The sequence below is a fragment of the Plectropomus leopardus genome, chromosome 11 (genome assembly GCF_026936395.1).
Source record: "Plectropomus leopardus strain MGB_pleo_1.0 chromosome 11, ASM2693639v1, whole genome shotgun sequence".
In the NCBI taxonomy this organism is placed as follows: domain Eukaryota; kingdom Metazoa; phylum Chordata; class Actinopteri; order Perciformes; family Serranidae; genus Plectropomus; species Plectropomus leopardus.
Genome location: NC_142186.1, coordinates 26,470,168 through 26,494,602, shown reverse-complemented (window position 1 = coordinate 26,494,602; position 24,435 = coordinate 26,470,168). Strand labels below are relative to the sequence as shown.

Sequence of the window (24,435 nt, the reverse complement as noted above, 5' to 3'; positions counted from 1 at the left end):
GGGAAACGCATTTTAGCAGCTTAAAAAATAAAATCAATATCTGTTTAAGTGTATATTTTGAGATATCTTCACCTGGCCGTCAGACTGCCCTCTCCGACAGAGAACTGCAACTTTTTCCCATCTGTGCTCTCTTCAAAGGCACCAAACTCCATTGACAAAAAGTCATTTTAGCTCACTGAACGTGGGAGCTGCTGGTCTGCCTCTACCTCAATCAGTTAGTCAGTTTGTGTTATTATGTGACTTCATTAAATCCAAACTAACCCCTTTAAATGCCAGAGATAAACAATAACACAAACAAGATACCTGATCGAGGTAGCAGAAGACCAGCAGCTCCCGTGTTCAGCGATGTTAAATTACTGTTTTTCTCAATGGAGTCTGGCTTTGAAGAGAAAGAGATATAGTGGCTCCAAAAATCATATTAAAATGTAAGGATCTTTTTTTGTGGGACTTTTTTCAGGTGGCTAAAATATGTTTTGCTGCTAAACTAAGTCATCAGCAGTACATTGCTCAGCTACCTCCACTGGGGACCACGAACTGGGGGAGAGCTGACTGACATCTATTGTATGTAATATATTCTCTATGGATAAATACAAATACAAATACAACTCCACTTCAAAAGATCCAAACTATTCCTTTAAAATGCATTACATCTTATTGAACAACCCACACTTATATTTTAACTGTAGCAGCTCAGGCTTCACGCAGCCCTGCTCCACATATTTTTCTGCTAATCTTTCTAACTCATGCAAGTAGAATAATGCTCGTATGAAACAAAGAATTCATATTTAAACTGTGTTAATCTGATTCAAGCTTTGTTAGGTTAAGCCTCTTCTGAAGGATCAGGGTTTTTGTTTAAAGCTTAGTTTCAAAACTCACGGGCAGCTCTGGAAAATCAGAGAAATCTTAAATACCAAGTCGAGTTTTCTGTCTAAAAAAAAAACAACAAAAAAAAAGAAACACATTTGCAAATGTGATTTTTTTTTGTCTTAGAGAGGAAAGTCAGAAAAAGATTTCATTCAAACTTAAAAAATTTGCTCAGGTAATTTTAGGGTTCACTCTAAAAGGTGAATGAAAGTTTTTAGTTTTGTGTATTTGTTTAACTTTCAAACGCAATTTTACCTTAAATTTAAAAAAAAAAGTTAAAAAACCATTGAACTTCTTTTAAAAGTCCAAATCACAAAACAAATACAGCTTCATGTTAAAGTTCTAGACTAAAGCCTTGTTCAACTCAAGCGAAAACACCTGAAATGTTGATGACGAAACGTGCTAATGTACTAAAAGATGCATTCACTCCTGCTGTATTGAATGTATCCAAACCAAAGAATGCGACACAAAAGTAGAATTAAATAAATCTTTATTGTGGGACACTGACAGGTGGAGCAGCGATGCAGACACATATGAACGGGGGGAACGGCACAAGTTTTGATTGTGTGAATGTGAAGTTATAACTTTTTGAGCCATTCCAAGTTGGGTCCTTTTGCTTCACAGGGATGAGCGGGGACATCAGGCATGTTTCCATCATCTCTCACAGGGACTGCATTGGAAAAGTGAGGGAAAGAAACATATCATTTCATAAGCCGGGGGTTGACGTGTTTGTTTTACATGTGAGCACTGTGTGTGCACTGTGTAGCATCTTTCAGTGACACTCGGACACAACCTGCTGTAAAATGAGGGCGGGGTATCGGTACTTATTACCTTTAAGGTAATAACTGTTCCAAGTAGAATCAAAACCTCTCCGGTTAAATGATACCTGTTTGTTTCCTTACCTAGAAAAAATGACTGCAGGGTTTTGCTCACAGCCATTTACCGCAAGTGTTCTTTGATTTAATGTGACGTGTAATTAACCCTCGACTGTAGCAGCTACACTCCCTAAAGTCAGTGGTGTGGTGTGCTTAGCACGTCAGTGTGCCAAAATGCCACCAAAACGTGAAGCAGAAAAAAAAGTTATCAATTGCTATTGGTGTCGTTTTACAACCACATGGCATGCCAGTGTTGTGCTGAAGACTGTTTCCCCTTTTTCTTTACCTTACCACAATATTTATGAACAAGTTATTACAGATTCCAACAGGAAAAACGTTTATGCAAAATATGTCTGAAAAAGCAAGCAAATAAGCATGAACCCCGGTCCCGCCATTGTAATTATATTTTAAATGATAACCAGTCCTACGTAAAATGATCAGTGTGAATAGCGTTTACCTGGGTAGTTGTACGGCACAGACCTATTGATCATTCCTGTGTACTTTGTGATGGGGCTGACAATTGGAAGAGCAAGACCTGAGGAAATACAAAGTTGTATTCACATACAATAATTACAGTCTATATTGCACTTGTGTCTACACTGGTCAGCTGACCAAAAAATATAAGGAATAAGAAAAGCTCATATAAAAACAAAAAAAACAGGGCATAGAGAGAGCACAACTTATTCCCATTTGAGGTACATTAATCTACAGAATCTATCAGCGGTTCTCATGGCTTTCTTCTTTTAGTTGCACAGAAGTAACATAATACCCGTTCTCTAGTAGAGATGACCACATGCTTTAATTTTGGATAAAAATTGACTTAAAATTCAGTTGCAAAACAGAGAAACAGTAAATTGTTTTTTTTTCAGGGCCTGTTTGTGGTCATCGTGTACCCTTAAACGCCAGTGAATCGTTTGGGTCCACCACTTGTAATAAAACTAATTATCTCTATTTCATATAACGTGTCTCTGTTGTCATGACCGTAACTAAGTGCAGTACTTCCTTTCTACCAACACATTTCTGAACTAAATGCAGGAGGTTAGTTAACACTGACCTATCAGTCCGATCCCACAGGAGACAAAGATAACAGGCTCTTTGTTCCATGCATTTTTCAGAAACGCTGCGATTCCTGCAGGTAAAATAACAAAAACAGGTTAAAATCCACCGCAGGTTACGGTTAGCTAACGATAGCCACCGTTAGCACCACATCCAAGGTCACGTTTTTCGTTTTATTTCGAATGATTATTACTGTGAGAAAATAACTTTGAGTCATCGTTAGCGTCGTTTCTAATGTTTAAAGTATGTACAAATGTTAAATGGAGGTCTAAATGAAGCGAATGTCACCGGATGTTTGTAAAAAAGATGTCAAAATAGTCACATACCCGCCATGTTGTCTGGTGTAGTTTCAACCCGGCGGGCGCTCATGGGAAATGTAGTAACTAGCAACTGACGTGTAATTTCTGCGCCTGTCGCATAAAAACATGAGTTAGTCGGAGGGAGGATGTACATTAGCTGCGTTTGCTTCGACTGACGTTTGATTTTTAGCAAATTATAATGATGGTAAACGTTTTTAGCTAACCTACAGCTAACAGACTACAGATTTACACACCGTCTGTAGATCAGATTAACCGTTTTGATCCGTTTGTTGTGAAGTTTTAACCCCGCAGGACTCACAGCTGCTGCTGAGCACCAGTGTTTTTGGACTCATCCTCCATAAATGTGAGTATTGGTTGAATTAATATCACGTTGCCAAGTGTTATATTCCGTCATTAATTGCGCCAGGGATTTATTTAACGATTGTTTTCAGCATTACTCAAATATACTCAATAAAACGTCGCTGACATTTACAAAAGCCCACCACAAGTTACCGCAGATAAATTGCTATGGGTGAAATTTATCTTCAGCTAGGTACATTTATTCAAGTACAATCTGAAGTTACTTTATCGAAATCTTTACATTTTATGCTATTTTACACCTCTACATCCCTGCATTTTAGAGGCACATATACGCCACCACATTTATTTATTTGTTACTTTGCAGATTCAATATTAACTATGGTTATTATGCAAGCTTAACGACTCTGCAAATGTGCCGTTCACAAATGGTACGTACTGTAAAAAATCCTCACACATATTTAGATATAAAATAAGACACGACTGTAAGCGACAATGCACATTACATTTTAACCTATATAGGTGCAAATGTCAGCAACATCACGTAAAAAAACAGTATAAAAGTACAAGTGTGTAAAGATTATCAGCAGCAAATATCAGTAAAGGTACAGTGTGACGGATGTGTCAGTGGATTAATATGATGTGAATATTGCTTGTGTCTTATGATGACCACTCGATTTATGTTGAGAATACAAACTATATATCAACTAATGGCTTGTGATATAGTATTATAGATTATGCTACTAAGATGTGTATAAACATATTTTTAAAAAACTCTACCTTTACCAGCTGGAACATTAGTGACACTTAAAGCATCACTATATTACAGTTATATTCTAGAATTTTAAAATGGGAAATTCTGCATGTTGACTATTTTTACTTTTGGTACTTCAAGTATATTTTAATGCTAATAATTTAATTCAAATAAGAGTTTGAATGCGGGGCAATTTTTTACACTCTGGTATTGCTACTTTTTCTTCTTCCATGACATTAAATTCCTTAAAATTGATTTTCAAGTTTGGCATTGGAGGCATAGTGATTGATCATACCGTATGTGCATAAATTATTCAATTAAACACATTTTAAAATATATATAATAACACAGAATCTTGTCTCTCATCCTTTGCAGATGATGGAGGATTTCTCTGGTTTGGCTCTGCCTCCTCTGTTTGGAGGACACATCCTGGAGGCGGAGCTGGAGCCTGGTGGTGTGGAGCTGGGACCCGGAGAGGTGACGTTAATGTTTATGATAGCAATATTGGTGATGTTGATGTGAGTCAGTGGGTACATCTCATAACCAGAGCTCCCTGTGCCACAAAGTCATTACAAGCATTACACATAGCTTTCTTTGTTCTAATTGTACCAAATATTACTAGTTTTTGCACCAACTCTGAGAAAGAACAAGATAAATTATTTCAATTAGCCTTATAAGCCAACATCTAACTTAAATATACCATGAATGTGGCCTATGCATGGCACAAAGCTGCCAAAATCTTATTTTGTAGCTGTGACAGACATTTGTAATCATATTCAGGTGGAGCTGGGACCAGGGGGCAACGAGCTGCTGGAGGATACAGCACAGGAGGATGAAGAGAGAAGAGCTCTTGATAAGAGGAAATATCTGGCTCTGAACAGAAGATGTAAAGAAATTGAACAGGTGTGTTCAAGCCTGCATATGCATGATTAGAAGTGTGTTATGAATTAGGGTTATATTTGGGTTTAACATGACTCTGATCCTAGTTTATTGCATCACTTTGGACTTTTTTGAACCAGAACTAAATACTGATAAATTATTGTTGGACTGCAACTGCAGAACAGGCTACTTTTTAGAAATGCCTTTTGCTGTGTTTGTGTTTAACAAGGACTGTCATAGTTTCTGATTATTCTGCAGCTTTTCTACACTGTTTGAGTAAAGGTCAGGTCTGGAAAGCAATCTGTGAAATCTCAATTCAACATTATGTATTAGACTAGAATGATTATTACTTTTTAAAGCTCATATCAGATAAGTATGACGGTGTATCCGTAATCAGTTTCTCTGTCACCACCCTGTAACTACTTCTGTATGTTTTCAGGTAAATCAGAAGATTCTTGGTCGCCTTCATCAAGTACAAAGGATTACACGCCGCTTAAAGAAGGAGAGACGGTACAAAACCCATTACAGTAACAGTAAGTTTTTGCATTTTCCACTTGATGGCCCATGTGAAGATTATTTTTATTTTTGTTGATTTTTCAGGTTTCTCATGAAGACTTTAGATGCTCATGGGGACGACTACAGAAACGCTCAGCTTACTATACTGCTCGAGGTGAGAATGTGATGAACAAGTGACTGTATGTGATACAATTAAAAGAAGAAAAGATCACACTTTTCAGGCTGATTTTTGAAAATGATGATCAGCAAGTTAATATTATTGATTTATATTGAAATGTTGAATGTCAGTTGTATTAACTTGTTTTACAATAACAGTTGATTGTTGGTTGATTTATATTTCGTGGCCGGGTCAACACTCTTGACTGGAAGATGGAGCATGTAAGCACAATGTAAACTAAAATAATTAAGGTTATTAAATCCAGATTTTGACACAGGGCCACCAGATAAGGAAATAATGCAGAACTCACTTTAGTTGATACTTAAGCAACTAATTCGAGGCTTGGGTCCTATTAGGATATAGAGCTATGAATTGGCAAGAATCAGGCAATATGATTTGTATCACATTACAGGGGTTGTGATTAAAGATATGGTCATATATTGCGATATTATAAGGTGATACATCAAGATTTTTAAAATCACATTTGAGAAGAATTGTCCTATTATGAAGAACACACCACCATATGCATAAAAATATTTACTTTTCAATCAGAAATGTGGGATCTGCTTTTGTATTTAGCACAGTCCCTGTAACATCCACCATCATGACACTACTTTTGGTGCAATCTGAGCAAAGAAATAAAAAATTCCCTGTATTGGTGAAAAATAATTAAATAAAAGAACTGGCAGAAGTATTAAGGTAAACAAATTAAGAAAATAAAAAATGGCAAACAATTAAAAATCAGTAGTGATTTTGAGAATCGATAAAGTATCACATAAAAAAACACTGTGATACTCAAGTGTATCAATATTTTCCTACACCTCTGTTAGGATGCATATTCGAAAGCTCAGCCGGTCTGCTGATTTTTTGTTAATCAATTTTTTTGATGCACTATAACAAAGAAATACTCTCAAGGTTGTTTAGTTCCTTTACCATTTGAATTCATCGCCTGTTTTTGTTTTCAGGATGAGCCTGGAGCCCATTTAGATCCTCCTGCTGGAGTGGAGGATGAACGGCTCAATGGTGTGTCTGGTTCCACTTTGTCTTCAGCGATGCATCATGCTGCTGGACCGAAGAGGAGGAGGCACCGAATACCACGGCAGGAAAAGGATAAAGACCAGCAGGTAGGTGAAGAATATGCTGGACTGCTGCTGTTCATTCAAGTGTATCAGTGCCTTGATCTTTTTCTTACAGTGTGTGTGTTTTGCGTGTGTGTGAGTTGGATGAACATGTAGTTGTGGATGCATGAACGGGTGGTTTATAATGCAGATAAGTGTTATTAAGCACAATTGATTTTCTGTTGACTGAGTTTCTGCTCCTCTTCCCAGACTGAATCAGACATGTCAGTGTTGGCAGAGACACAGTTTGGAGAAATGCCCAGCCCAACCTCTCTGTCTCACTGATCAGTGCGCTGCAGCCCTGGATATAACAATGATGAAGGATCACCCAGTTTCTCTAACTGTTCAGTAGATACTCTGCCTCTGCGCAGCCAGGTTTTTGCACTGTTTGTAGTCTTACTTGAAAATTGCGAACACATTGAATTCATGTAAAGTCAAATGAGCTGTTATTCCCCTGGTACATACTGTATATGCATTTGTTTTGTATATATGACCTTATGTTTTCATATTTTGTACTTATAGTTTATGGCAACGCATAATTATGACCAGCGGCAAACTGTCGTGGAAAGCCTTGTTTGATAAATATCTGGCAACCTAGATGCAAATATCATAGTGTTGTAAGTGTGTTTTTAATAGCTTTCACATCACATTTCCAGATACATATATAATTGACTTCATTTAATTTACACAGTATGACAGTAACTGCTGAAATTAACTATTTGACTGTATTATGAAATGTTTTAATGTTTTAAAATTTTTGAATAATTTTTTTACTTTGAAAATTTCAAAATGTTTGGATAGGGCTGTCTTATATTTTATTGTGTTTCCTAATGCTCACCAGAAGCAGACAAAGATTTCATCACTTTCATGTTCACATCTGCATTGGGGTGGAAATATATTGCAATTTATTACCTTTTTCAACTGTAAATAATGTCTCTAAAGGAAAACATCTGCTTTAAAGTACAAGATAAAGTTTTAAAGAATTTTTTTAATTTCATTTCATTTTTTTATTGCAGCAGAGTATATCCAGTGGGCTGAAAAGGCAATTGATTTTATCATTCGAATAGTCCACCAAAACTTTCACTTGTTTCTTGCAGTATTAATTAATTTATATGATTAAAAAAAATGATACTTTACATCCGTGTAACGATACAATATTGCCACACAAAATATCGCAATACAATATCAACATTAGTTTTGTTGTAATGCATCCAGATGCTTTTCATAAGCATTTAAACCTCTAAAACCTGAGAAAATTGGTTTGACTTCTTTAAAAAAAAAAAAGGGGGGAAAAAAGAAATGAGAAACTTGCCAAGAAATGTCCTACAAACTGCAAAAAAATAGTGAAAAGTGACAAGGGTGAGATAATTAGATACTATCAAATACTAAGGCAAAAGTCCAGGAAATTATAATTTACACACACACACACACACACACACACACACACACACTTTTTCTCCTAACAGCTTTCTTAAGGTCATTTTCCCTCTTTTTTGCTTTTGTTCTTTCTTATTTTAGGTAATTTTCTTGTAGCCTTTCTTTCTTTATTTCTCCTAATTTCATGTTGATTTGGGGGCGATTTATTTTTAAGTTGCTCATTGCCTTCTTTCTAAGTTTTTGAAATAAATACAGCCAAAAATGTTTAGGTTTTAAAGGGTTAAGTTTCTTGTTACCATGAATGGATGAGAAATTTAACGTGTGATAAAAAAATTGAAAATCTATAACAATATCCATACTACGAGGTTTGGGGTTAATAAAGATAAATTTTGTACACGTTTCATAAAACATTATGAATGTCCGATTTTCAATGCATTTTTGGTTTTGTGTCCATCATAACTCATCAGACGGCTGAGCCAATCAACGAGCTCCATTCCAGCGGATGTCTCAAAGTGACGGGCGTGAGCGCTGTCCAATCAGATCTCGTAGATTAGGTTTAGGGCGGGGCCTGAACGCGGAGGTGGGATTTTAGCTACCGTCCATCTTCAGCTACATTACAGTGAGCGAGCTTGTCGAAAAGAAAACACAATTTGGAAGTAAAGAAGACTTACTGGAAATAGTGTTGGCTGTATTTGAAAAAAGACAAACGAAAGCCCATACCCTAGGTAAATGTCGTAAACAAGTATAAGTCGAAATGCTCGGTTTGACCCAGTTTCCCTTTTTCCTCAATTTTGCTAGCAGGCTAGCTAAGCTGCTAGCTAGCATTTTATGCATTAGCTAGCCAGACAGTTAGCCATATTAGCTAGCAGGTTAACGATTAGAACGGATGCTGGTGTATCGTGCCTTTCACAATGCAAAACCACCATATACGAGCTATATTTAACCCCTAAGTGATAATGCATGAATGCGACTTCCATCCATCAGTGTGCGCTGCGGTACTTGTTTTTAAACGGGCCAGTTGGTAACCGAGCGAGGTGGACGAGCTAACATACTGGCTAATGTTAACGTTAGCTCAGTAACGTTAGCTGGCTAATTTTAGCTGACAACCATGTCAGTCATATTGGTAACAGCAAGATCGGCGCCGTTCATAGAAAATATAACGATAGACAAACGACCGCACAAAAGTTCCGGTTTATGGTGTGCTTACATTTTCGAGGGATAACGGTATTTGTGCAGCTAACGTTAACTAGCTAGCTGGAGTTAACGTCAGTTCCACTTCTCTGTAAACCGATGTACTGATTACTCTGTTGAAGGGATTTGTGGTTTGTTTGAATGCACGTTTGGTTTTCTGTGCATAGCTAACTGTGTGACAGACGGAATGTGGACATTGTCGTAGTCAGAGCCATGGCTGACAAGAGAAAACTACAAGGTAAGACTGAAACTTATGAGAAATGTTGCACAGGATCCATCACACTGTCCAGCATCACATCATGCACAGAGACTGACTTCATCCAGCAAAGTTTTTTTGTTGTTGCACGGATTTATATGCAGTATGTTGGACTTCATATTTTATCTCTACAGGTGAGATCGATAGATGTTTGAAAAAAGTAGCTGAAGGTGTAGAACAGTTTGAAGACATCTGGCAAAAGGTAAAAGAGCTTTGCATCCTGTATTTATTTTATGTTCAATTTCAAAAATCGATGTGGCAAAACCTAAAGCATCTCCTTTATTTGTCTACATTTTAGCTTCACAATGCAGCCAATGCAAATCAGAAGGAAAAATATGAGGCTGACCTCAAGAAAGAGATTAAAAAACTACAGGTAAGAGAAGATATCTGCACACATTTCCTTTCACACTGTCCGTTTATATTCACTTCTCATCATCGATGCATGTTATTGAAAGTGATAATTTGTTTTCTATATTTTTTCTGTTTGTCCTTTCCCAGCGATTGAGAGATCAGATAAAAACATGGGTGGCCTCAAACGAGATCAAAGACAAAAGGCAGCTAGTCGAGAACCGCAAACTCATAGAGACGGTATGGTCCTCCATAACTTCCTATTTTAGATTTATTATTGTTTCTGTAAAATATGAGTACTGTGGTCATCAGCTCATCAAAATAGTAAACTCAACAATGTATATGTGATTTTTCTTTCTTCAGCAAATGGAGCGGTTCAAGGTAGTGGAACGTGAGACAAAAACAAAAGCCTACTCTAAAGAAGGCTTGGGGCTCGCTCAGAAGGTGGATCCAGCTCAGAGGGAAAAAGAAGAAACGGGACAGTGGCTAACAGTAATACATCCATTATTATTTATACCTGTTGGATATTAAATAGAAAAAGTTAACAAGAACTTAACAACTAGAGTTTAATTAAATAAAGCTGTTTGATTTAAAAAAAAATGTCCTAAGAAATTTTGATTGATATCATTAACGTTCTTTTTTTCTGACCTCCTCTTCACCTGCAGAATACGATAGACACTCTAAATATGCAGGTGGATCAGTTTGAAAGTGAAGTGGAATCTCTCTCAGTTCAGACAAGAAAGAAGAAGGGCGATAAAGATGTAGGTCCTCCCTCTCATTCCCTCCAAAAATGCTTATTTCTGAAAACTTGAAAAAAATTCCTCCAATGTGCAATGTAATCTGGTGAAAGTATGCCTGACATTTTTGTCCTTGTGTTTGTTCTCTGTCTGTCATGTAGAAGCAAGATCGTATTGATGAGCTCAAGCGATTGATCGAGAGGCATCGATTTCACATTCGCATGTTGGAGACCATTTTACGAATGCTTGATAATGACTCAGTACCAGTGGATGCAATCCAGAAAATCAAGGATGATGTTGAATACTACATTGATTCCTCCCAAGACCCGGACTTTGAGGAGAACGAGTTCTTGTATGACGACTTAGACCTGGAAGACATCCGTGAGTAGACACCATGAAGTGTTAAGACCCAGACACACCAAACTGACCTCACCGAACTAGTAGCGTTACAACAGTTGGCCCATGTTGAAACACATCACCTGCATTTCAGCCAAAAAGTTGCACTTGAACAAATTGCAGACTACAGCCAATCACCAACTAGCACCTATGTTCAACACCTGTGTGAGAGGAATAAGTCTCCATTCCAGCAGACAGTGGTAGTCTGTATTCGTTGTTAAATGGTAAACCAGAAGACTGATGGGACAAATTCAGGACAACACAATATATATATATATATATATATATATATATATATATGTGTGTAGAGAGAGAGACAGAGCTCAGTAGCTAAGAAAATAGTCTTACCTAATGCAACAAGTTTGTTTCAATCTCACGCCCTCTGTACTTCAGTGGTTTCTGTGTTTTCTGTTCTCGAGCACTGATTCGCTTAAGCTGAACAGCCAATTAGAGCGATTCCACTCAGTCCCTACCTCCAGGACTCAACATGCTGAATCGACTGGAAAATAGCTGACAGAGGCCACAAAAACTGGGGTGACAGACACTCATGGATGTCCTGACATTAGCTGACAGCTGACAGTTGACTTGGTGTGTCAGGGGCCTTATAATGATGCTTTTATTTAGACATCGGGGGTGGGTTATAATGAAAACATCTGACGCTTGTCTCTTCTCATCTTTCTCTCTCTTAAAGCTGCAGCATTAGTTGCAACTTCTCCATCAGGTCAGGGCAATGTTGAGGATGAGATGTATCTCCACTCCAGCAGCACTCCCACTTCCACAACCTCCTCTTCACCCATTCCTCCATCCCCGGCCACATGCACTGCTGTAAGTTCTTGTGTTTGTATTATTGAAACTTGGGTCAGTGTGATAAAAGGGTGCTGGGTAAAAAAAAAAAGTACATTCTGACACAATTTTGCACATATCTCTCTCTTACGTTTGCATTTTTTTAACCCTTCTTCAAGCCTCATTTTGTTGTAATCCACTGACTAGTTTGCTGAATCAACATTTCAAAAGTGGATTGTCATATCAAGGTATCTCCTCCTATAGGAGAACTCAGAGGACGATAAGAAAAGGGGACGATCGACAGACAGTGAAGTTAGTCAGGTGAGAGGCTCTCATCTGTACTGTGCCAGTAGATGAACAGTTTAGTGCAGCGCTCTTCACCCTTGGTCCTGTAGAGGCATGGAGGCTGAAGGGTTCTCATGCACTGACAAAGGAACAAGCTTTTTCTCTGTGGGACCATGGTTGGAGATTTCTGATATAGTTTGTATCATCATCTGAATATATAGGCGTCCATAGTTCACAGTAAACTTTGCTCCTCGTACACTTTGTACAGCTTTAGTTGCCCTCTGGACCGTTTTGTCTTAAATGCCTTTTTCTGGTGTCATTTTCAGTCACCTGTGAAGAACGGGACCCCATCCTTGCTATCTTCCTTCTCCTCCTCCACCACCTCTGGGTCCTCCTCATCCTCCTCTCTCGTGTCCATGGCGAGTGTTGTCGGAGGCATTCCCGTGGTTCCCACAAGCAGCAGTCTTATAGGGAGCTTCAGCAGTGCGGTGCAGCAACATCAGCATCAACCTGTGCAACAGCAGCAACAACCTCAGCCACCAAACCAACCGCAGCAGCAACAACAGCAGCAGCCACCTCAGACAAAACCCTCTGTCCCCTCAAACAACACCCCCAGCCCGCCCAGCAACCCTCTACTCCCAGCCTCAACTGCACCCTCTCTCCCCACACCCAGCACACCCAGCTCATCTGCACCCAACTCTCAGTCTCAGCTAACATCTGTCCCCACCCCGGCATCCAGTTTGGGACTCGGGCTGGGGCTGGGATTGAGCAAAATTGGCTTGACAGGGACCAGCAGTGCCAACCAGATGTCTGGTTTGGGTCTGGGTGGCCACCCCTCTCCTTTAAACACAATGGCAGGGCTCATTTCAGGCTCCACACCTGCCCCTTACGCTCAGGCAGCAGCATCAGGAGGCCTGGGTTTAAGCAGCACCACCCAGTCCAGCATTTCAGTAGAGAGCAGCACTTCCATCCCCACCTCTGGCTCCAGTGGAGTCACCACCAATGGGGCGGGGATAGGGCTCGGTTTGCTAGGATCCAGCCCAGCCCACAGCTCTTTGAGTGGGAGTATGCTGGGTCTTGTTCCTGGGCAAAATGTAGCCCCTGGCGCCTCTCAGGTGCCCCCGAGTCCTGTCAGCACTACCCCTGGAGTGGTTGGCATGATGGGAGGCAATGGAGGGAATGTTGGCGTGGTTGGAGGAGTAGGGGTGAATGCTGCTCCTGCCAGACCACCAAGTGGACTGAAGCAAAATGGAAGCACAAGTACGTCAGATTTTTGTGCTTGGCCTTCTGTGACTCTTATTTAACTGCTTAAGTCGACTTTGTTTTCTCTTTATGAATCCTTCTCACTTTTCCCCTCACCTGCTCTCAGGTTACAGTGCTGTAGTGGCAGAGAGCTCCACAGAATCAGCTCTAAGCACACCGAGCCAGTCACAAAGCAGCCAACCCTCGTCTCTCAGTTCTTCAACCAGTCAGCCGTAAGTTATTTGTTAGTAACTCGATCGCTTTTTCTCATTCTTTACTTATAGTTGTTAACTTGTCTCTCTGTTGCTCCCACTTCAGGATGGATAATGGTCCCAGTTTAATCAGCTCCATCACCCTGCCTCCCAGCTCTCCGTCCCCCTCGTTCTCAGACAGCACACCTGGAGGAGGGAGTCTTCTCAACGGGCCCCACTCTTACACACAGGCCTCTGAGGTGCTCAAGGTAAGGCAACATGACAGTGAGACAGAACTTTTAGCCTTGTTTCCAACACGCAATCCGGTTCAGTTAAGATTGTTACACGTTAGACCGGTTATTTTTGTGTGTTTTTTCATGATCAAAAGTTGTGGATGGTACCAACGTAACCTCTCCACACTGTCCTGCTTTTTTTCCTGCGTTGATTGTCCGACTCACGACACAATCGACACTCTTGCTTGATAAGACACAATGCACAAACCTGCCATTTTTAAATATCTTGTAGATTGTGAGAGAGACTCTTACCGCTCTAGACTGCTCTGTTTTGTTCTGATAATATCGGTGCACAACCCCTTTCTGTGGACAATCAGCGTTATGCATCATCATCTTGAACAGGAAATACAGCAAGCAGTTATGACTTCGCCTACATTTAAAGGGGAAATAAATACTCCCAATAAGTTAGCCCTGTGGCCTGTGAAAGTTCAGTCAACATTTGTGAAGCTACTCTCTTAAAGCCAGAAACCAGATAAGTGTATCTCTAATTTGTGATTTTGCAGGGTATTTAGTCTGCAGCCGTTCCATAGTCTATGAATGGAAGCTTGATTTCGTGGACCCGTGAGGTGTTTGTTTTCTTTTTAACACCCAAATTAAATTTATTTTATTAAAGTGTTCTGAGCTCTGAAATAGAAAATGTTCCCATATACTTAGAATATTCCCCTGGGTGCTTTCAGCGTCATCTATAACATCTTTCCCAATTCATTGTGTGTGGATCAGCTCCAGACGGTATACCTAATGACATTACAAAGTGAGCACTCTAGAGTTTGGTTTTGGCAGAGAGCTGTGCATGTGTACCAGTATTTTTGGACTGTGTCAGACCATAGGAATGAAAAATATGCATTTTGGAAATGAGTGCAGCTCTTCTTTAAGAGAACTGTTTGCTGTGGGAATCAAAAAAAGGGTTTAAGTTTAGGTACATGTCTGTTATACCAAAAATGTTGGAAAGTGGTGAAAACACACCTTTAGTCGTTTGTTAGGGTTATGTGATGGACTAATTGAGTAGCCAGAATCTGAGGCGTGAACAAGTTAGATTATATTATCTGCAGGCTTTTCAGCTGACTGCATGGAGATGTTTGGCAGACAAGACAAATAAGTTTATAGGGCTGGGCAATTAATCGAAAAATAATCAAAACAGACATTCAGAACCTCTAACCGGCGTATTTTCGCACGTCTTTTTAATTTTATTTAAAAAATGTTTATTTAAATATTAAGTTAATCCTTTCCCCACCGGGGTTGCCAACTTCCGAGTATCTACCGTGTGTCTCATGCTTTGCTGATACCAAGGAAAATCTCACGCTAAAACCCTGCGACGGCAGAACTGTTGAACAATCATGTAATACAGTGAACGACTTTGACTCCAGAATACAGCTGAGTGTTTGACAGCTGAATTGTATTTGCTTCCACGGCGTTTCATTATCGCGGATCAAACAGCTGATGGTCCTAGAGCAGTGCGGTGAGAGAGACAGACAAACAGAGCAGAGCTTCTCCTCACAGCACCAAGTGTCTGAATGAACAAACAGCCAAATATTTAGTGTAAAGTAATTTCTTCAGACTTGTACAGACTACTTTGTTTTAGTTTCAGATTTCGTCACACTTTGGATGGAATTATTTAGATAATCAGGAGAGGTTCACCTGTTATCAGCACAATGTGCCTAAATTTAGTTTGTTTAAGATGAAGCTTGTTATTCTCATATAGTTCTGGATACTTAAATAAACAATAATGCATCATATACCTATTATAGTGCAACATACCATGGTCAGATAAAACTGTGTCAGTGAACTGTGAGTACGAAAAACAAACAAAATAATCATTCATTAATTGTAATCGAGGCAAGATGTTCAATTAGACTTCTCATTGCTGTGTCCTGATCAGTGCTTGAAGATTTATCTAGCATCCTTTACTTAAATGATGCTTGGATCCTCAAGATCAAAAAATGATACACATAATTGGATTATTTTCAAATGAATGTGCTGGCTTTGATAGGTTCTAGGTGCTTTTTTTTTGCATTACTGGAGAACATTGATGTGCTCCGCTGTAAATAGCATTATTAAAATAACCCTGGCTGCCCACAGACCTCTGTTCTGGGCCTCCTTTATATCAAACACAGAAGCCCACACTTACCTTTTGGTGCATTTAGACAGAAATCATGTCATGCCAAGATATATTTGTACTTACTAGAGCATATACTCAAATATCATCTTGTTGATTTCAAACACAACGAAGAAGGCACAATGAGACTACGTGTCCGTAAAGAATCTGTGATAGAATTATTGATTATTGAATGTGTTTACATGTATCAGCTGTGCCAGAAAACATTTATTATTTATTTTGACTGGTTGCTGAATGTTGTCTCTTTTGAAGACATTGCTCAGTGTTTCTAACACATACCAATATTAAGAAATATTGCTGGGTGTTAGTGCATCATTTACGGCAAGAGGCGATGTTTCAGGAGCGGCTTCTCTGGCAGGTCAATGTTGCGTTTGCAATAGTGGATAGTTTTCATGATTCATTTTCTGCTCTGGTATTTTGTCACTGATGCTCCCATACATTCCTCTCTCACTCTTAAATACCTATATCTTTAGGTTTTCTGTCTGTTCTTATGGTGTTTCCATCTTGTCCCCACTTTAGGCCCCTGAGCCTCTCAGTTCTCTGAAGGTGATGGCAGAGAGAGCAGCGCTGGGATCAGGTCTGGATGGAGAGATTCCCAACCTGCACCTAACAGACAGAGGTCGGAATGGTCAGACATATTTCTTTTTCTACGCTTACTTAGTGAAGAATAATAAGTTTGCAATTTTACAGTGTAAGGCAAAGCAGCTTTATTTGTATATCACATTTCATTCAACAGAGCAATTCAGAGTTCTTTACAAAGCGATGAAATATAAAAACACAATAAAAGATACAGATTTACTATAAAAGAAATGAGATATACAAGGTAAAATCAATTACTAAATGATTAAAAAATAAATTAAAAAATAAATAAAATCACTATTAAAAATAGACAAAGTGCAGATAAGAGTTTAAGAGTTGCAAAGATAAAAAGATCATTTCAAATAATTTTAAATCAAGTTTAAAAATAAGTTTGTAGTCAGTGTAATGTCAGTGTAAACCCTCTTATCCCTTTATGCTGACTAATTTCAGAAGAGGACGTGATTTAAAATGGCATTACATTTGAGATTTGGGGTGAGATGACCAAAAGGGAAATTCAGGTGTTGCAGCAGTACAAAACTACAGATAAACAGAGGCGTTATAAATAAGAAATAAATAATACTACAAGAGGTATTTCCAACTTGTACAAGAGAAGAATTAAAAAAATTGATATACCAGGGCATCAAATGATGGTATGATTATTACCAGCAAGTCTAGTTGATAATAATATATGCATGATTAAGTAATAATACTAATAATGACACTAGGCAGTTCCATATACATAGCAAATAAACATTGCAGGATGGTCAGAGCGGTGGGCATTTTTATGTGTAGCGAGCTAACTTCAGCTTAAAATATTGTGTTAACACGACTTGCAGCAATTCATGAACTGTGGCGACGAAACAAGCAGTGGAGTAGTGTGTTCTCAAATAAGCAGTCTGTGTCCTTTAAAATATTACTGGAACTTACATTTCCATTTCTTTTGTTGCCATTAATTGCATGTTCGTTGAAACACGATGTAACATTACTGTAGCTGCTTCAGAAGAACGAGTGAGAGCTCCGGCTCAGTGAACAGCTGAGAGGGACGAACAGCATGTAGATCAGCATATTATTACAGTTAAACTCTGAATTAAGGGTTTATTTACCAAAGTAGAGTTTGTGATTATTGGAACAGGAAACTAGATGATTAAATAGACTAATTTATAAAGATCTTTATTTGAGCTTTATTTTGTTTTTGTCGAGTCGGAATGAAGTTTGTTTTACGATGCATTATCATGGCAGTTAAGCCATTGTTAGTCCTAGTTTGGTTAGTGGTTTGGTTGGTGTACAGTTGTATTTTTCTGTTTAATAAGGATATTATGTGTAAAAAGGCCAAGACTGAGAACTCAAACTAGTGACTGTGACACACTTTACGGCCCTGCTGACGTGTTGTGACCATCACAGCAAACAACAATCACCATTTTCTTTTATACAAATACATTGTAGTATATGACGTGTTTGCAACAGGCTGCCTACTGCTCTGTGCTTGAAAGGAGCAGATTTAGTAGGGTTAAAAGTCAAAATGACCATAAACTACACAATCTATTAATAAACTGACAAAACATTTTCCTATTGTCAATTAATTGTTTGTCATATTAAGCAAAGGCACAAGTCATATTAATAAAGGCACTAAACATCAGCTGGTTACTACCTTACAAATACAGTTGCTGCAGTTTCATATCATTGTTTTTTTTGTGTTAGCTAGACAATGTGTGTATTTAAAACATAGTTGTTACTTTTTTGTCATGAGAGTGATTAGTCAGTCAATTAAACAAAACGTCTTAAGTGTGGTTCATAATGAAAGTAATTGCTGGTTGCAGCTGTACACTCAGACAAAGCATGTAAAAAATATGAATAGTTTTGTACTTGTAAAAAGGAAAGCGAGTGTGAGGCAAAGCTTATGAAAAGATTTATCGAGAGCAAATAGGAGAGGCCAGAAGAGAGAGAGTAAGGTGGTTCTTGAACTGAATATGAGTCTTTACAGCATTTGTGTCATCGACTCAATCCTTTTTTCTTTTTATTTTGTCCTGCAGATATCTTTTCTGGTTCATCTGCAGCGCCTGGCACACCTGCCGCCCCTCAGCCGTCCGTGTCGGAAGTCAGCATCCCCCCCTCGCTTGGGGTCTGTCCACTTGGCCCCACCCCTCTCCCCAAAGACCAGCTCTACCAGCAGGCCATGCAGGAATCTGCATGGACACACATGCCGCACCCCTCCGACTCTGAGAGGATCAGGTGAGGACATGCATCTTTTATTCTTTTTTGACTTGAGAAATAGAAAAACATAAAGCTGGGCTTTAAATAAGTTCGACTGTAATTTCACAATTTCACTTATATGTATATATATATATATATATATATGTGTGTGTGTGTGTGTGTGTGTGTGTGTATATATATATATATCATATTAATATGACTTTTTATGAGTTAACAGTTTAGTATTTATTTTTTATCCCAGTTTACATATAATTCTGAGATGAGTCTGGTGATATTCTTTATATTTTAATTTAATATGAGATTAAAACCAACAATGAATTAATCATATAACAAAGTATTGTGCATGTAACTTGAGCTTCATACAGCTTCTTTGTCCCATAGAGCTCCATTTCATCCAAAACTATTGGAAACACATAAATATGCCACATTAATGAACTGGATGACTTGTATGTATTTAAAATAACCAACTTAATTTACTCTGACTTTTTGTTTCACTAAACTATGACTCTTTTGTGGCATACTATACTTTGACTTTTAGGCATAACATACTATATCATTTTTTGCTGTAGTGTACATTTTTATGACATACTATACTGTAACTTCTTTTACTGCATACTACACTATGATTTTTATGGCATACTATACGAAGTAAACAATTTGGTAAGTAAACCCACTAAAATTCATAGTATAGCTGTGTTGAAAAAAAAGGCAAAAAAAAAATCATAGTGTAGTGTGTCAAAACACATCATGGTGTAGTATGTTAAAAAAAGTAATATACTGTAGCATGTTGAAAAAAACTGTTAAAAAAAAAAAGTAAAGTATTTTAAAAAATGCATGATATATTATGTCTAAAACATGCAATAGCATGTTAAAAATTGTAAAAATAAATAAATAAAAATTATATTATGATGAAACACCATGAACAGCATGAAAGTATGCCAGCAAAGTCATAGTATAGCATGTTGAAAAATTGTATAAAAAAAAAAAAGTCATAGTAATGTATGTCCTAACACAAATAGTATATGTCGTAAAAAAGTTTAAAAAAGTAATAGTATAGCATAGGATAAAATGGGTAAAAACACAATATAGTATGATGAAATAAATCGTATGTAAAATAGTATGTAAAAAAAAATCCTATTTCAAAAATAGTATGTTTAAACAAACCATAGGATAGCATGTTTAAAAACTAGAAAAAGTATAGCATGTTGAAAAAGGTAGTAAGGATGTCATAGTATAGCATGTAAAAAAATCATAGTATAATATAGTATAGAAACCTGTTAAAAAAAAAAGAATAGTATAGCATGTGGGAAAAAATCATCATATTGCATGTTGCAAAACTGTCAAAAAAGTCATAATACAGCATGTCGAAAAAGCTGTCAAAAAAGTCTCAGTATAAAGTGTTGAAAAAGGTAATACTGTAGCATGTTGAAAAAAGTAATAGTATAGCATTTTGAAAACATAATTGTATAGTACATCAAAAAAAGAAAAAAGGTCAGTATTCTGTTGAAGAAAGCTGTAGTATGTCATGACAAAAGTCATAGCGTAATGTGTTGAAAAAACTGGGGGGAAAAAGTCAGGAGAGTATGTTTGAAATAAAACAGTCAACCAATATGGCACAAAAACGTTGCAGTATGCTATGTTGTTAAAATTGCATAAAAAAGGTCACAGTATTGTATATTGTCCAGAATGGCACAAAAAATTAATTGTACAACATGATGTCCAAAGCAGCATAAAAAAGTCATAATATAGTATGTTGCCCAAAATGGCACAAAAAAGTCATAGTTATGTATGTCATAATAGTTTGTAGTATAGTATAGTAGTAGTAAAAAAAAAGGAACAGTATAGCACAGGAAAGAAAAAAATCAAACATAGTACTGTATGTCTTCAAAAATATCTCAAAAAAAGTTATAGCATTGTATGATGTCCAAAATTTCATAAAAGAGTCATAGTATAGTAAGTCGTCCAAAATAGCGTAAAAAAAGTTATAGTATTGTATGATGACCAAAAACAGCGCAAAAAAGTCATCTAATAGTATGGCGTCTGAAGTGGTATAGAATAGAGGTACAGGTATAGTGGTATAGTGGCTAGTATAATATTTCGTCCAAACAAAACAAAATAAGTCATAGTAAATTGTGGCGTCCAAAATAGTATAGTACATCATGAGAAATGACACAAAAAAATCATAGTAAACAATGTTGTACAAAATATCACAAAAAAATCTTAGTATAGTCGGTCGTCCAAAATGACATAAAAAATTCAGAGTGTTGTATGATGTCCAAAGCAGCATAAAAAAAGTCATAGCATAGTATGTCAGTCAGTATAGTTTAAACAAATTACACTCAAGTACATTGTAAAATACAGTAGCTTAAAAATCTCATCGTATAGTATATCAACCAAAATAGCATTAGAATGTTACAGTATACTATGTCCTCAACATTACATAAAAAAGTTGCACTGTATTATGTCAGAGAAAAATTCATAATTTAACACATCGAAAAACTGTCAAAAGTCATACCATAGTATGGCGAAGATATTGACCACTCGTTTTTCCTTGTGGATTCCTAACTGTCTCTGATTCTGTCCTAAAGGCAATACCTGATGAGGAATCCGTGTCCCACCTTGCCCTTCCATCATCAGATACCGCCGCACCACTCTGACTCCATAGAGTTCTACCAGAGACTGTCCACAGAAACCCTCTTTTTCATCTTCTACTATTTGGAGGTAAAACACTCACTCCACCTTTTCAGGGTTTGCTTCCTGACCACCTTTCTGTTTGTCTGCCAGTGATGTGTTTTGGTTTTTGGCTGGACTGCAGCATGCGAGGACAGCCATATGAGCGGTAGAGTCCGTGACTGACAGTGATGATGTTGCTGAAGTTGCACCATCGGTCAGTGTGACTGATGGTGTCACATTGCTGTTTCCCTGTTGGCCGACGCTGACGGACCTGCAACATTAAACGTTATTCCTTTTTCTCTGTAACCAGGGTAACATGATAACATGGTGTAAATAGCAAGCTAGACAGCTAATCGGCCATCTGCGGTCGTTATGTCAGGTTTGGACAGAGGAGAGAGAGGATCACCTTATCAGTTTGACTGAGAAACAGCAGTGTCTGTAACACATGAGCGTTACATTTATTTAGACATTATTAACTGATACGTGTTACAGTGTCAGAACGGGTGGCGTTGCTATTTTAAAGAGAAGAAGAAAATCAGATTGATTGAAACGGAAGTGAATATTACTCGTTATAGTTTTGAACTGGGTGGCACCACAATGGCGGAATTCTCTGTTTTGTAATTCCTGACGATGGAATGAGTCAAAAATGGTATCTGCGGAGCTTGGCTCCGATAGCGGCCGAATGCGGCGCAGCCTCCGCTGGTCACACGGAGATGTTCATCCCCGGGTACGACCGGAGCAGCTGAGGGAGGCTGTATTAATGATCAGCAGGTACCGCTCCAGAAAAAGCAGCTCCCTTCCGAGGTGTAACTGTGTCTAATGTTGTACTGTACTGTTCTCCGTTTTAACATGTATTAGGGCTGCATGAATTTTTGACTGGACCGCAACAACGCTTTTCATATACGTCTGGTTCCCAACCGGGGTGGGTCGCCAAAGCTTCCCAGGGGGTCATGAGGCCGTCTTGATTTTAGGGGTTTTTAAAAAACAGAACAAAACAAAGCAAAAAACTATAATTATGATGATAAATGAACAGTAGGCCTTTCTCGGTATTTAATTCATTTCTGCAGGGATAACTAAATGCAATTGTGTTCTTTGAAGTTTGGATTCATGTTCAAGATATAGGTTTTTTTAAATGTCACGAGGCGCAGTGAGTTCCTGAGCACAAGTATTCACAGAGCCGTCACTTTCTGCTAAACAGCTTTGTCCTGTTTTAGAAAAGATGGCCAAGCACACTGAATCACTGAAAAAAGAAGCCCGTAAAGAATATCTGATTGAAGATATATAGAATCCTATAAAAAATTTCAACAAATATCAGGAAAACTAATCTCTGATGCAATATTCACAGGAAATGATCTGCTCAAAATGAATCATAATTTCTAATATAGCACAAACTTCTTGCAGTAGGCACTTGGGTTTACAGTGTATCAGTTGTTCTGTACGGTTATCTTTAAAAAATCCCTGAAATATGTCATCAGTTTACTCAGTGATAGTAAAGAAGTCCCTAAGGGAAAAGGATGGGAATCACTACACATTCCAGCTATATACTAGGTTTTCACCTAGTCTTGTTAGCTTGATGGTGTATTTGACCTCCCTCTCTCAGGGAACCAAGGCTCAGTATTTGTCCGCCAAGGCTCTGAAGAAACAGTCGTGGAGATTTCACACCAAGTACATGATGTGGTTCCAGAGGCACGAGGAGCCTAAGACCATCACTGACGAGTTTGAACAGGTAAAGATCCACACAGTTTAAATTTTCTCCTCAAGTTAAAAATAAGTATGAAGAGTTATTATTGTTCGATCCCCTGAATGATTGTTCTTTCCGCTCTTCTGTTCCTCCAGGGCACTTACATTTATTTTGACTATGAGAAATGGGGCCAGAGGAAGAAGGAGGGGTTTACCTTTGAGTACAGGTACCTCGAAGACCGAGACCTGCAGTGATAGACAGAGGGACACGAAAGGACAGAGGGAGACAAAACGTGCTGCTGTTGACATTCCGAGACTGAACTTCAAACTGTGGATAGAGATTGTGATGTGTAGTAGAAACCCTCTCCTAAAATGGAGACTGGTGTCTGTATAGGCTGCATCTCAAGGTGAGGCCCTCGCTCCTCCTGTAGCGCTTTGCTTTTGACAACACAATGCCCCGTGGGCCTGATCAAATGCATCTTGCTGCACGAGCTGGGAGGGCTCTCACTAGAGATCTGCGTTTGTGCCTGTCTGTGTGCACACTCAGTATGTGGCATTAGGAAAGCCTACCCCATGCATGTTTCTCATGTTTTGTTTTCTTTTTCCGTTTCAACAAGATTCTCTGTACCACCTACCCAACATGAGCCTGGAAGCCTTTGACTTGACACAAAACAAACCTTGGATTTGAATAAGTAAACTGCCCATCTTGTATTTACTGTAATTTGGTGGTTTAGAATGGGGAGGTACAGTGGACATTTAGTCATGGTGTGTAGGACTGGCTTCTTTTAAGACCCTACGATGCCTGTTGAATATGGTCACTATTAGAGATAGTGAGCGGTTATCAATAGTTTTATTGATATTGTCTTGGTCGATTAAAACGCTGATTGAGAGTGACCACAGGGCCTCTCCCTGTGACAGGGAAAGAGTCCTTATTGGACATGGATTAAATTGCTATGCAATTGAACTGGTCTCTGACTCCCTCTCTTTACAAATAAAATGTTTTTAAGTTAACCTGTCAAAGAAAATGCATTATTATGGAGCATTCATGTTTGTGACAAATAAACTTGTAAAATAAATCTCAAAAATAGGGTTTGAGACATTTATCTACTTGATGTTTGATTCGTACACCTCAATACAAAAGGCCACGCTAACCGTAGTGAATGTACCTGTACCCAAATCACCTCTTAATTACTCTCAAAATACACAGATAGCATTAGATGATAAATCTGAGTTTGGTTTGAGTC

The 24,435-nt window shown here is 38.2% G+C and overlaps 3 protein-coding genes across 6 annotated transcripts; 2 read left to right on the top strand and 1 right to left on the bottom strand.

Annotated features, from left to right (window-relative positions):
* Window positions 1–1,337: 1,337 nt before the first annotated feature.
* ndufa3 (NADH:ubiquinone oxidoreductase subunit A3) lies at window positions 1,338–3,228 on the bottom strand. The gene is made up of 4 exons (XM_042490482.2): window positions 3,122–3,228; window positions 2,794–2,868; window positions 2,197–2,274; window positions 1,338–1,534 (listed from the first exon to the last, which is right to left on the bottom strand). Exons 1-4 carry the CDS (start codon window positions 3,162–3,164, stop codon window positions 1,443–1,445), a joined length of 288 nt encoding a protein of 95 aa, XP_042346416.1. The 5' UTR covers window positions 3,165–3,228; the 3' UTR covers window positions 1,338–1,442.
* On the top strand, window positions 3,194–8,637 carry tfpt (TCF3 (E2A) fusion partner). Of its 2 annotated transcripts, XM_088084456.1 has the most exons (8): window positions 3,224–3,299; window positions 3,393–3,458; window positions 4,542–4,643; window positions 4,947–5,069; window positions 5,485–5,555; window positions 5,646–5,715; window positions 6,684–6,842; window positions 7,047–8,637. In XM_088084456.1, exons 3-8 carry the CDS (start codon window positions 4,542–4,544, stop codon window positions 7,119–7,121), a joined length of 600 nt encoding a protein of 199 aa, XP_087940582.1. In that variant the 5' UTR covers window positions 3,224–3,299; window positions 3,393–3,458; the 3' UTR covers window positions 7,122–8,637. The 2 variants fall into 2 exon arrangements, with proteins under 2 accessions (XP_042346231.1, XP_087940582.1); XM_042490297.2 differs by having other exon boundaries at window positions 3,194–3,458.
* A 141-nt stretch (window positions 8,638–8,778) lies between these two features.
* cnot3a (CCR4-NOT transcription complex, subunit 3a) lies at window positions 8,779–24,202 on the top strand. Of its 3 annotated transcripts, none has more exons than XM_042490152.2 (18): window positions 8,779–8,938; window positions 9,572–9,642; window positions 9,795–9,862; window positions 9,959–10,033; window positions 10,159–10,248; window positions 10,372–10,500; window positions 10,674–10,769; window positions 10,907–11,126; window positions 11,833–11,966; window positions 12,189–12,245; window positions 12,536–13,469; window positions 13,579–13,684; window positions 13,770–13,911; window positions 16,568–16,667; window positions 18,658–18,856; window positions 21,427–21,559; window positions 23,112–23,237; window positions 23,348–24,202. In XM_042490152.2, exons 2-18 carry the CDS (start codon window positions 9,618–9,620, stop codon window positions 23,444–23,446), a joined length of 2,733 nt encoding a protein of 910 aa, XP_042346086.1. In that variant the 5' UTR covers window positions 8,779–8,938; window positions 9,572–9,617; the 3' UTR covers window positions 23,447–24,202. The 3 variants fall into 3 exon arrangements, with proteins under 3 accessions (XP_042346086.1, XP_042346085.1, XP_042346087.1); XM_042490151.2 differs by having other exon boundaries at window positions 16,568–16,676; XM_042490153.2 differs by lacking the exon at window positions 12,189–12,245 and having other exon boundaries at window positions 16,568–16,676.
* The last annotated feature ends 233 nt before the right edge of the window (window positions 24,203–24,435 follow it).

Excerpts from the sequence above, each read along its gene's own strand:
- ndufa3 (XM_042490482.2), bottom strand. The coding sequence starts at position 3,164 with ATGAGCGCCCGCCGGGTTGAAACTACACCAGACAACATGGCGG. Across the intron at positions 2,869-3,121 it reads TACACCAGACAACATGGCGG|GAATCGCAGCGTTTCTGAAA; the intron begins GTATGTGACTAT and ends TTTTACCTGCAG. Across the intron at positions 1,535-2,196 it reads TGTGCCGTACAACTACCCAG|TCCCTGTGAGAGATGATGGA; the intron begins GTAAACGCTATT and ends TTTCCAATGCAG.
- tfpt (XM_042490297.2), top strand. The coding sequence starts at position 4,542 with ATGATGGAGGATTTCTCTGGTTTGGCTCTGCCTCCTCTGTTTGGAGGA. Across the intron at positions 4,644-4,946 it reads TGGAGCTGGGACCCGGAGAG|GTGGAGCTGGGACCAGGGGG; the intron begins GTGACGTTAATG and ends AATCATATTCAG. Across the intron at positions 5,716-6,683 it reads AGCTTACTATACTGCTCGAG|GATGAGCCTGGAGCCCATTT; the intron begins GTGAGAATGTGA and ends TTTTGTTTTCAG.
- cnot3a (XM_042490151.2), top strand. The coding sequence starts at position 9,618 with ATGGCTGACAAGAGAAAACTACAAG. Across the intron at positions 10,249-10,371 it reads ACCGCAAACTCATAGAGACG|CAAATGGAGCGGTTCAAGGT; the intron begins GTATGGTCCTCC and ends TTCTTTCTTCAG. Across the intron at positions 13,685-13,769 it reads AGTTCTTCAACCAGTCAGCC|GATGGATAATGGTCCCAGTT; the intron begins GTAAGTTATTTG and ends CTCCCACTTCAG.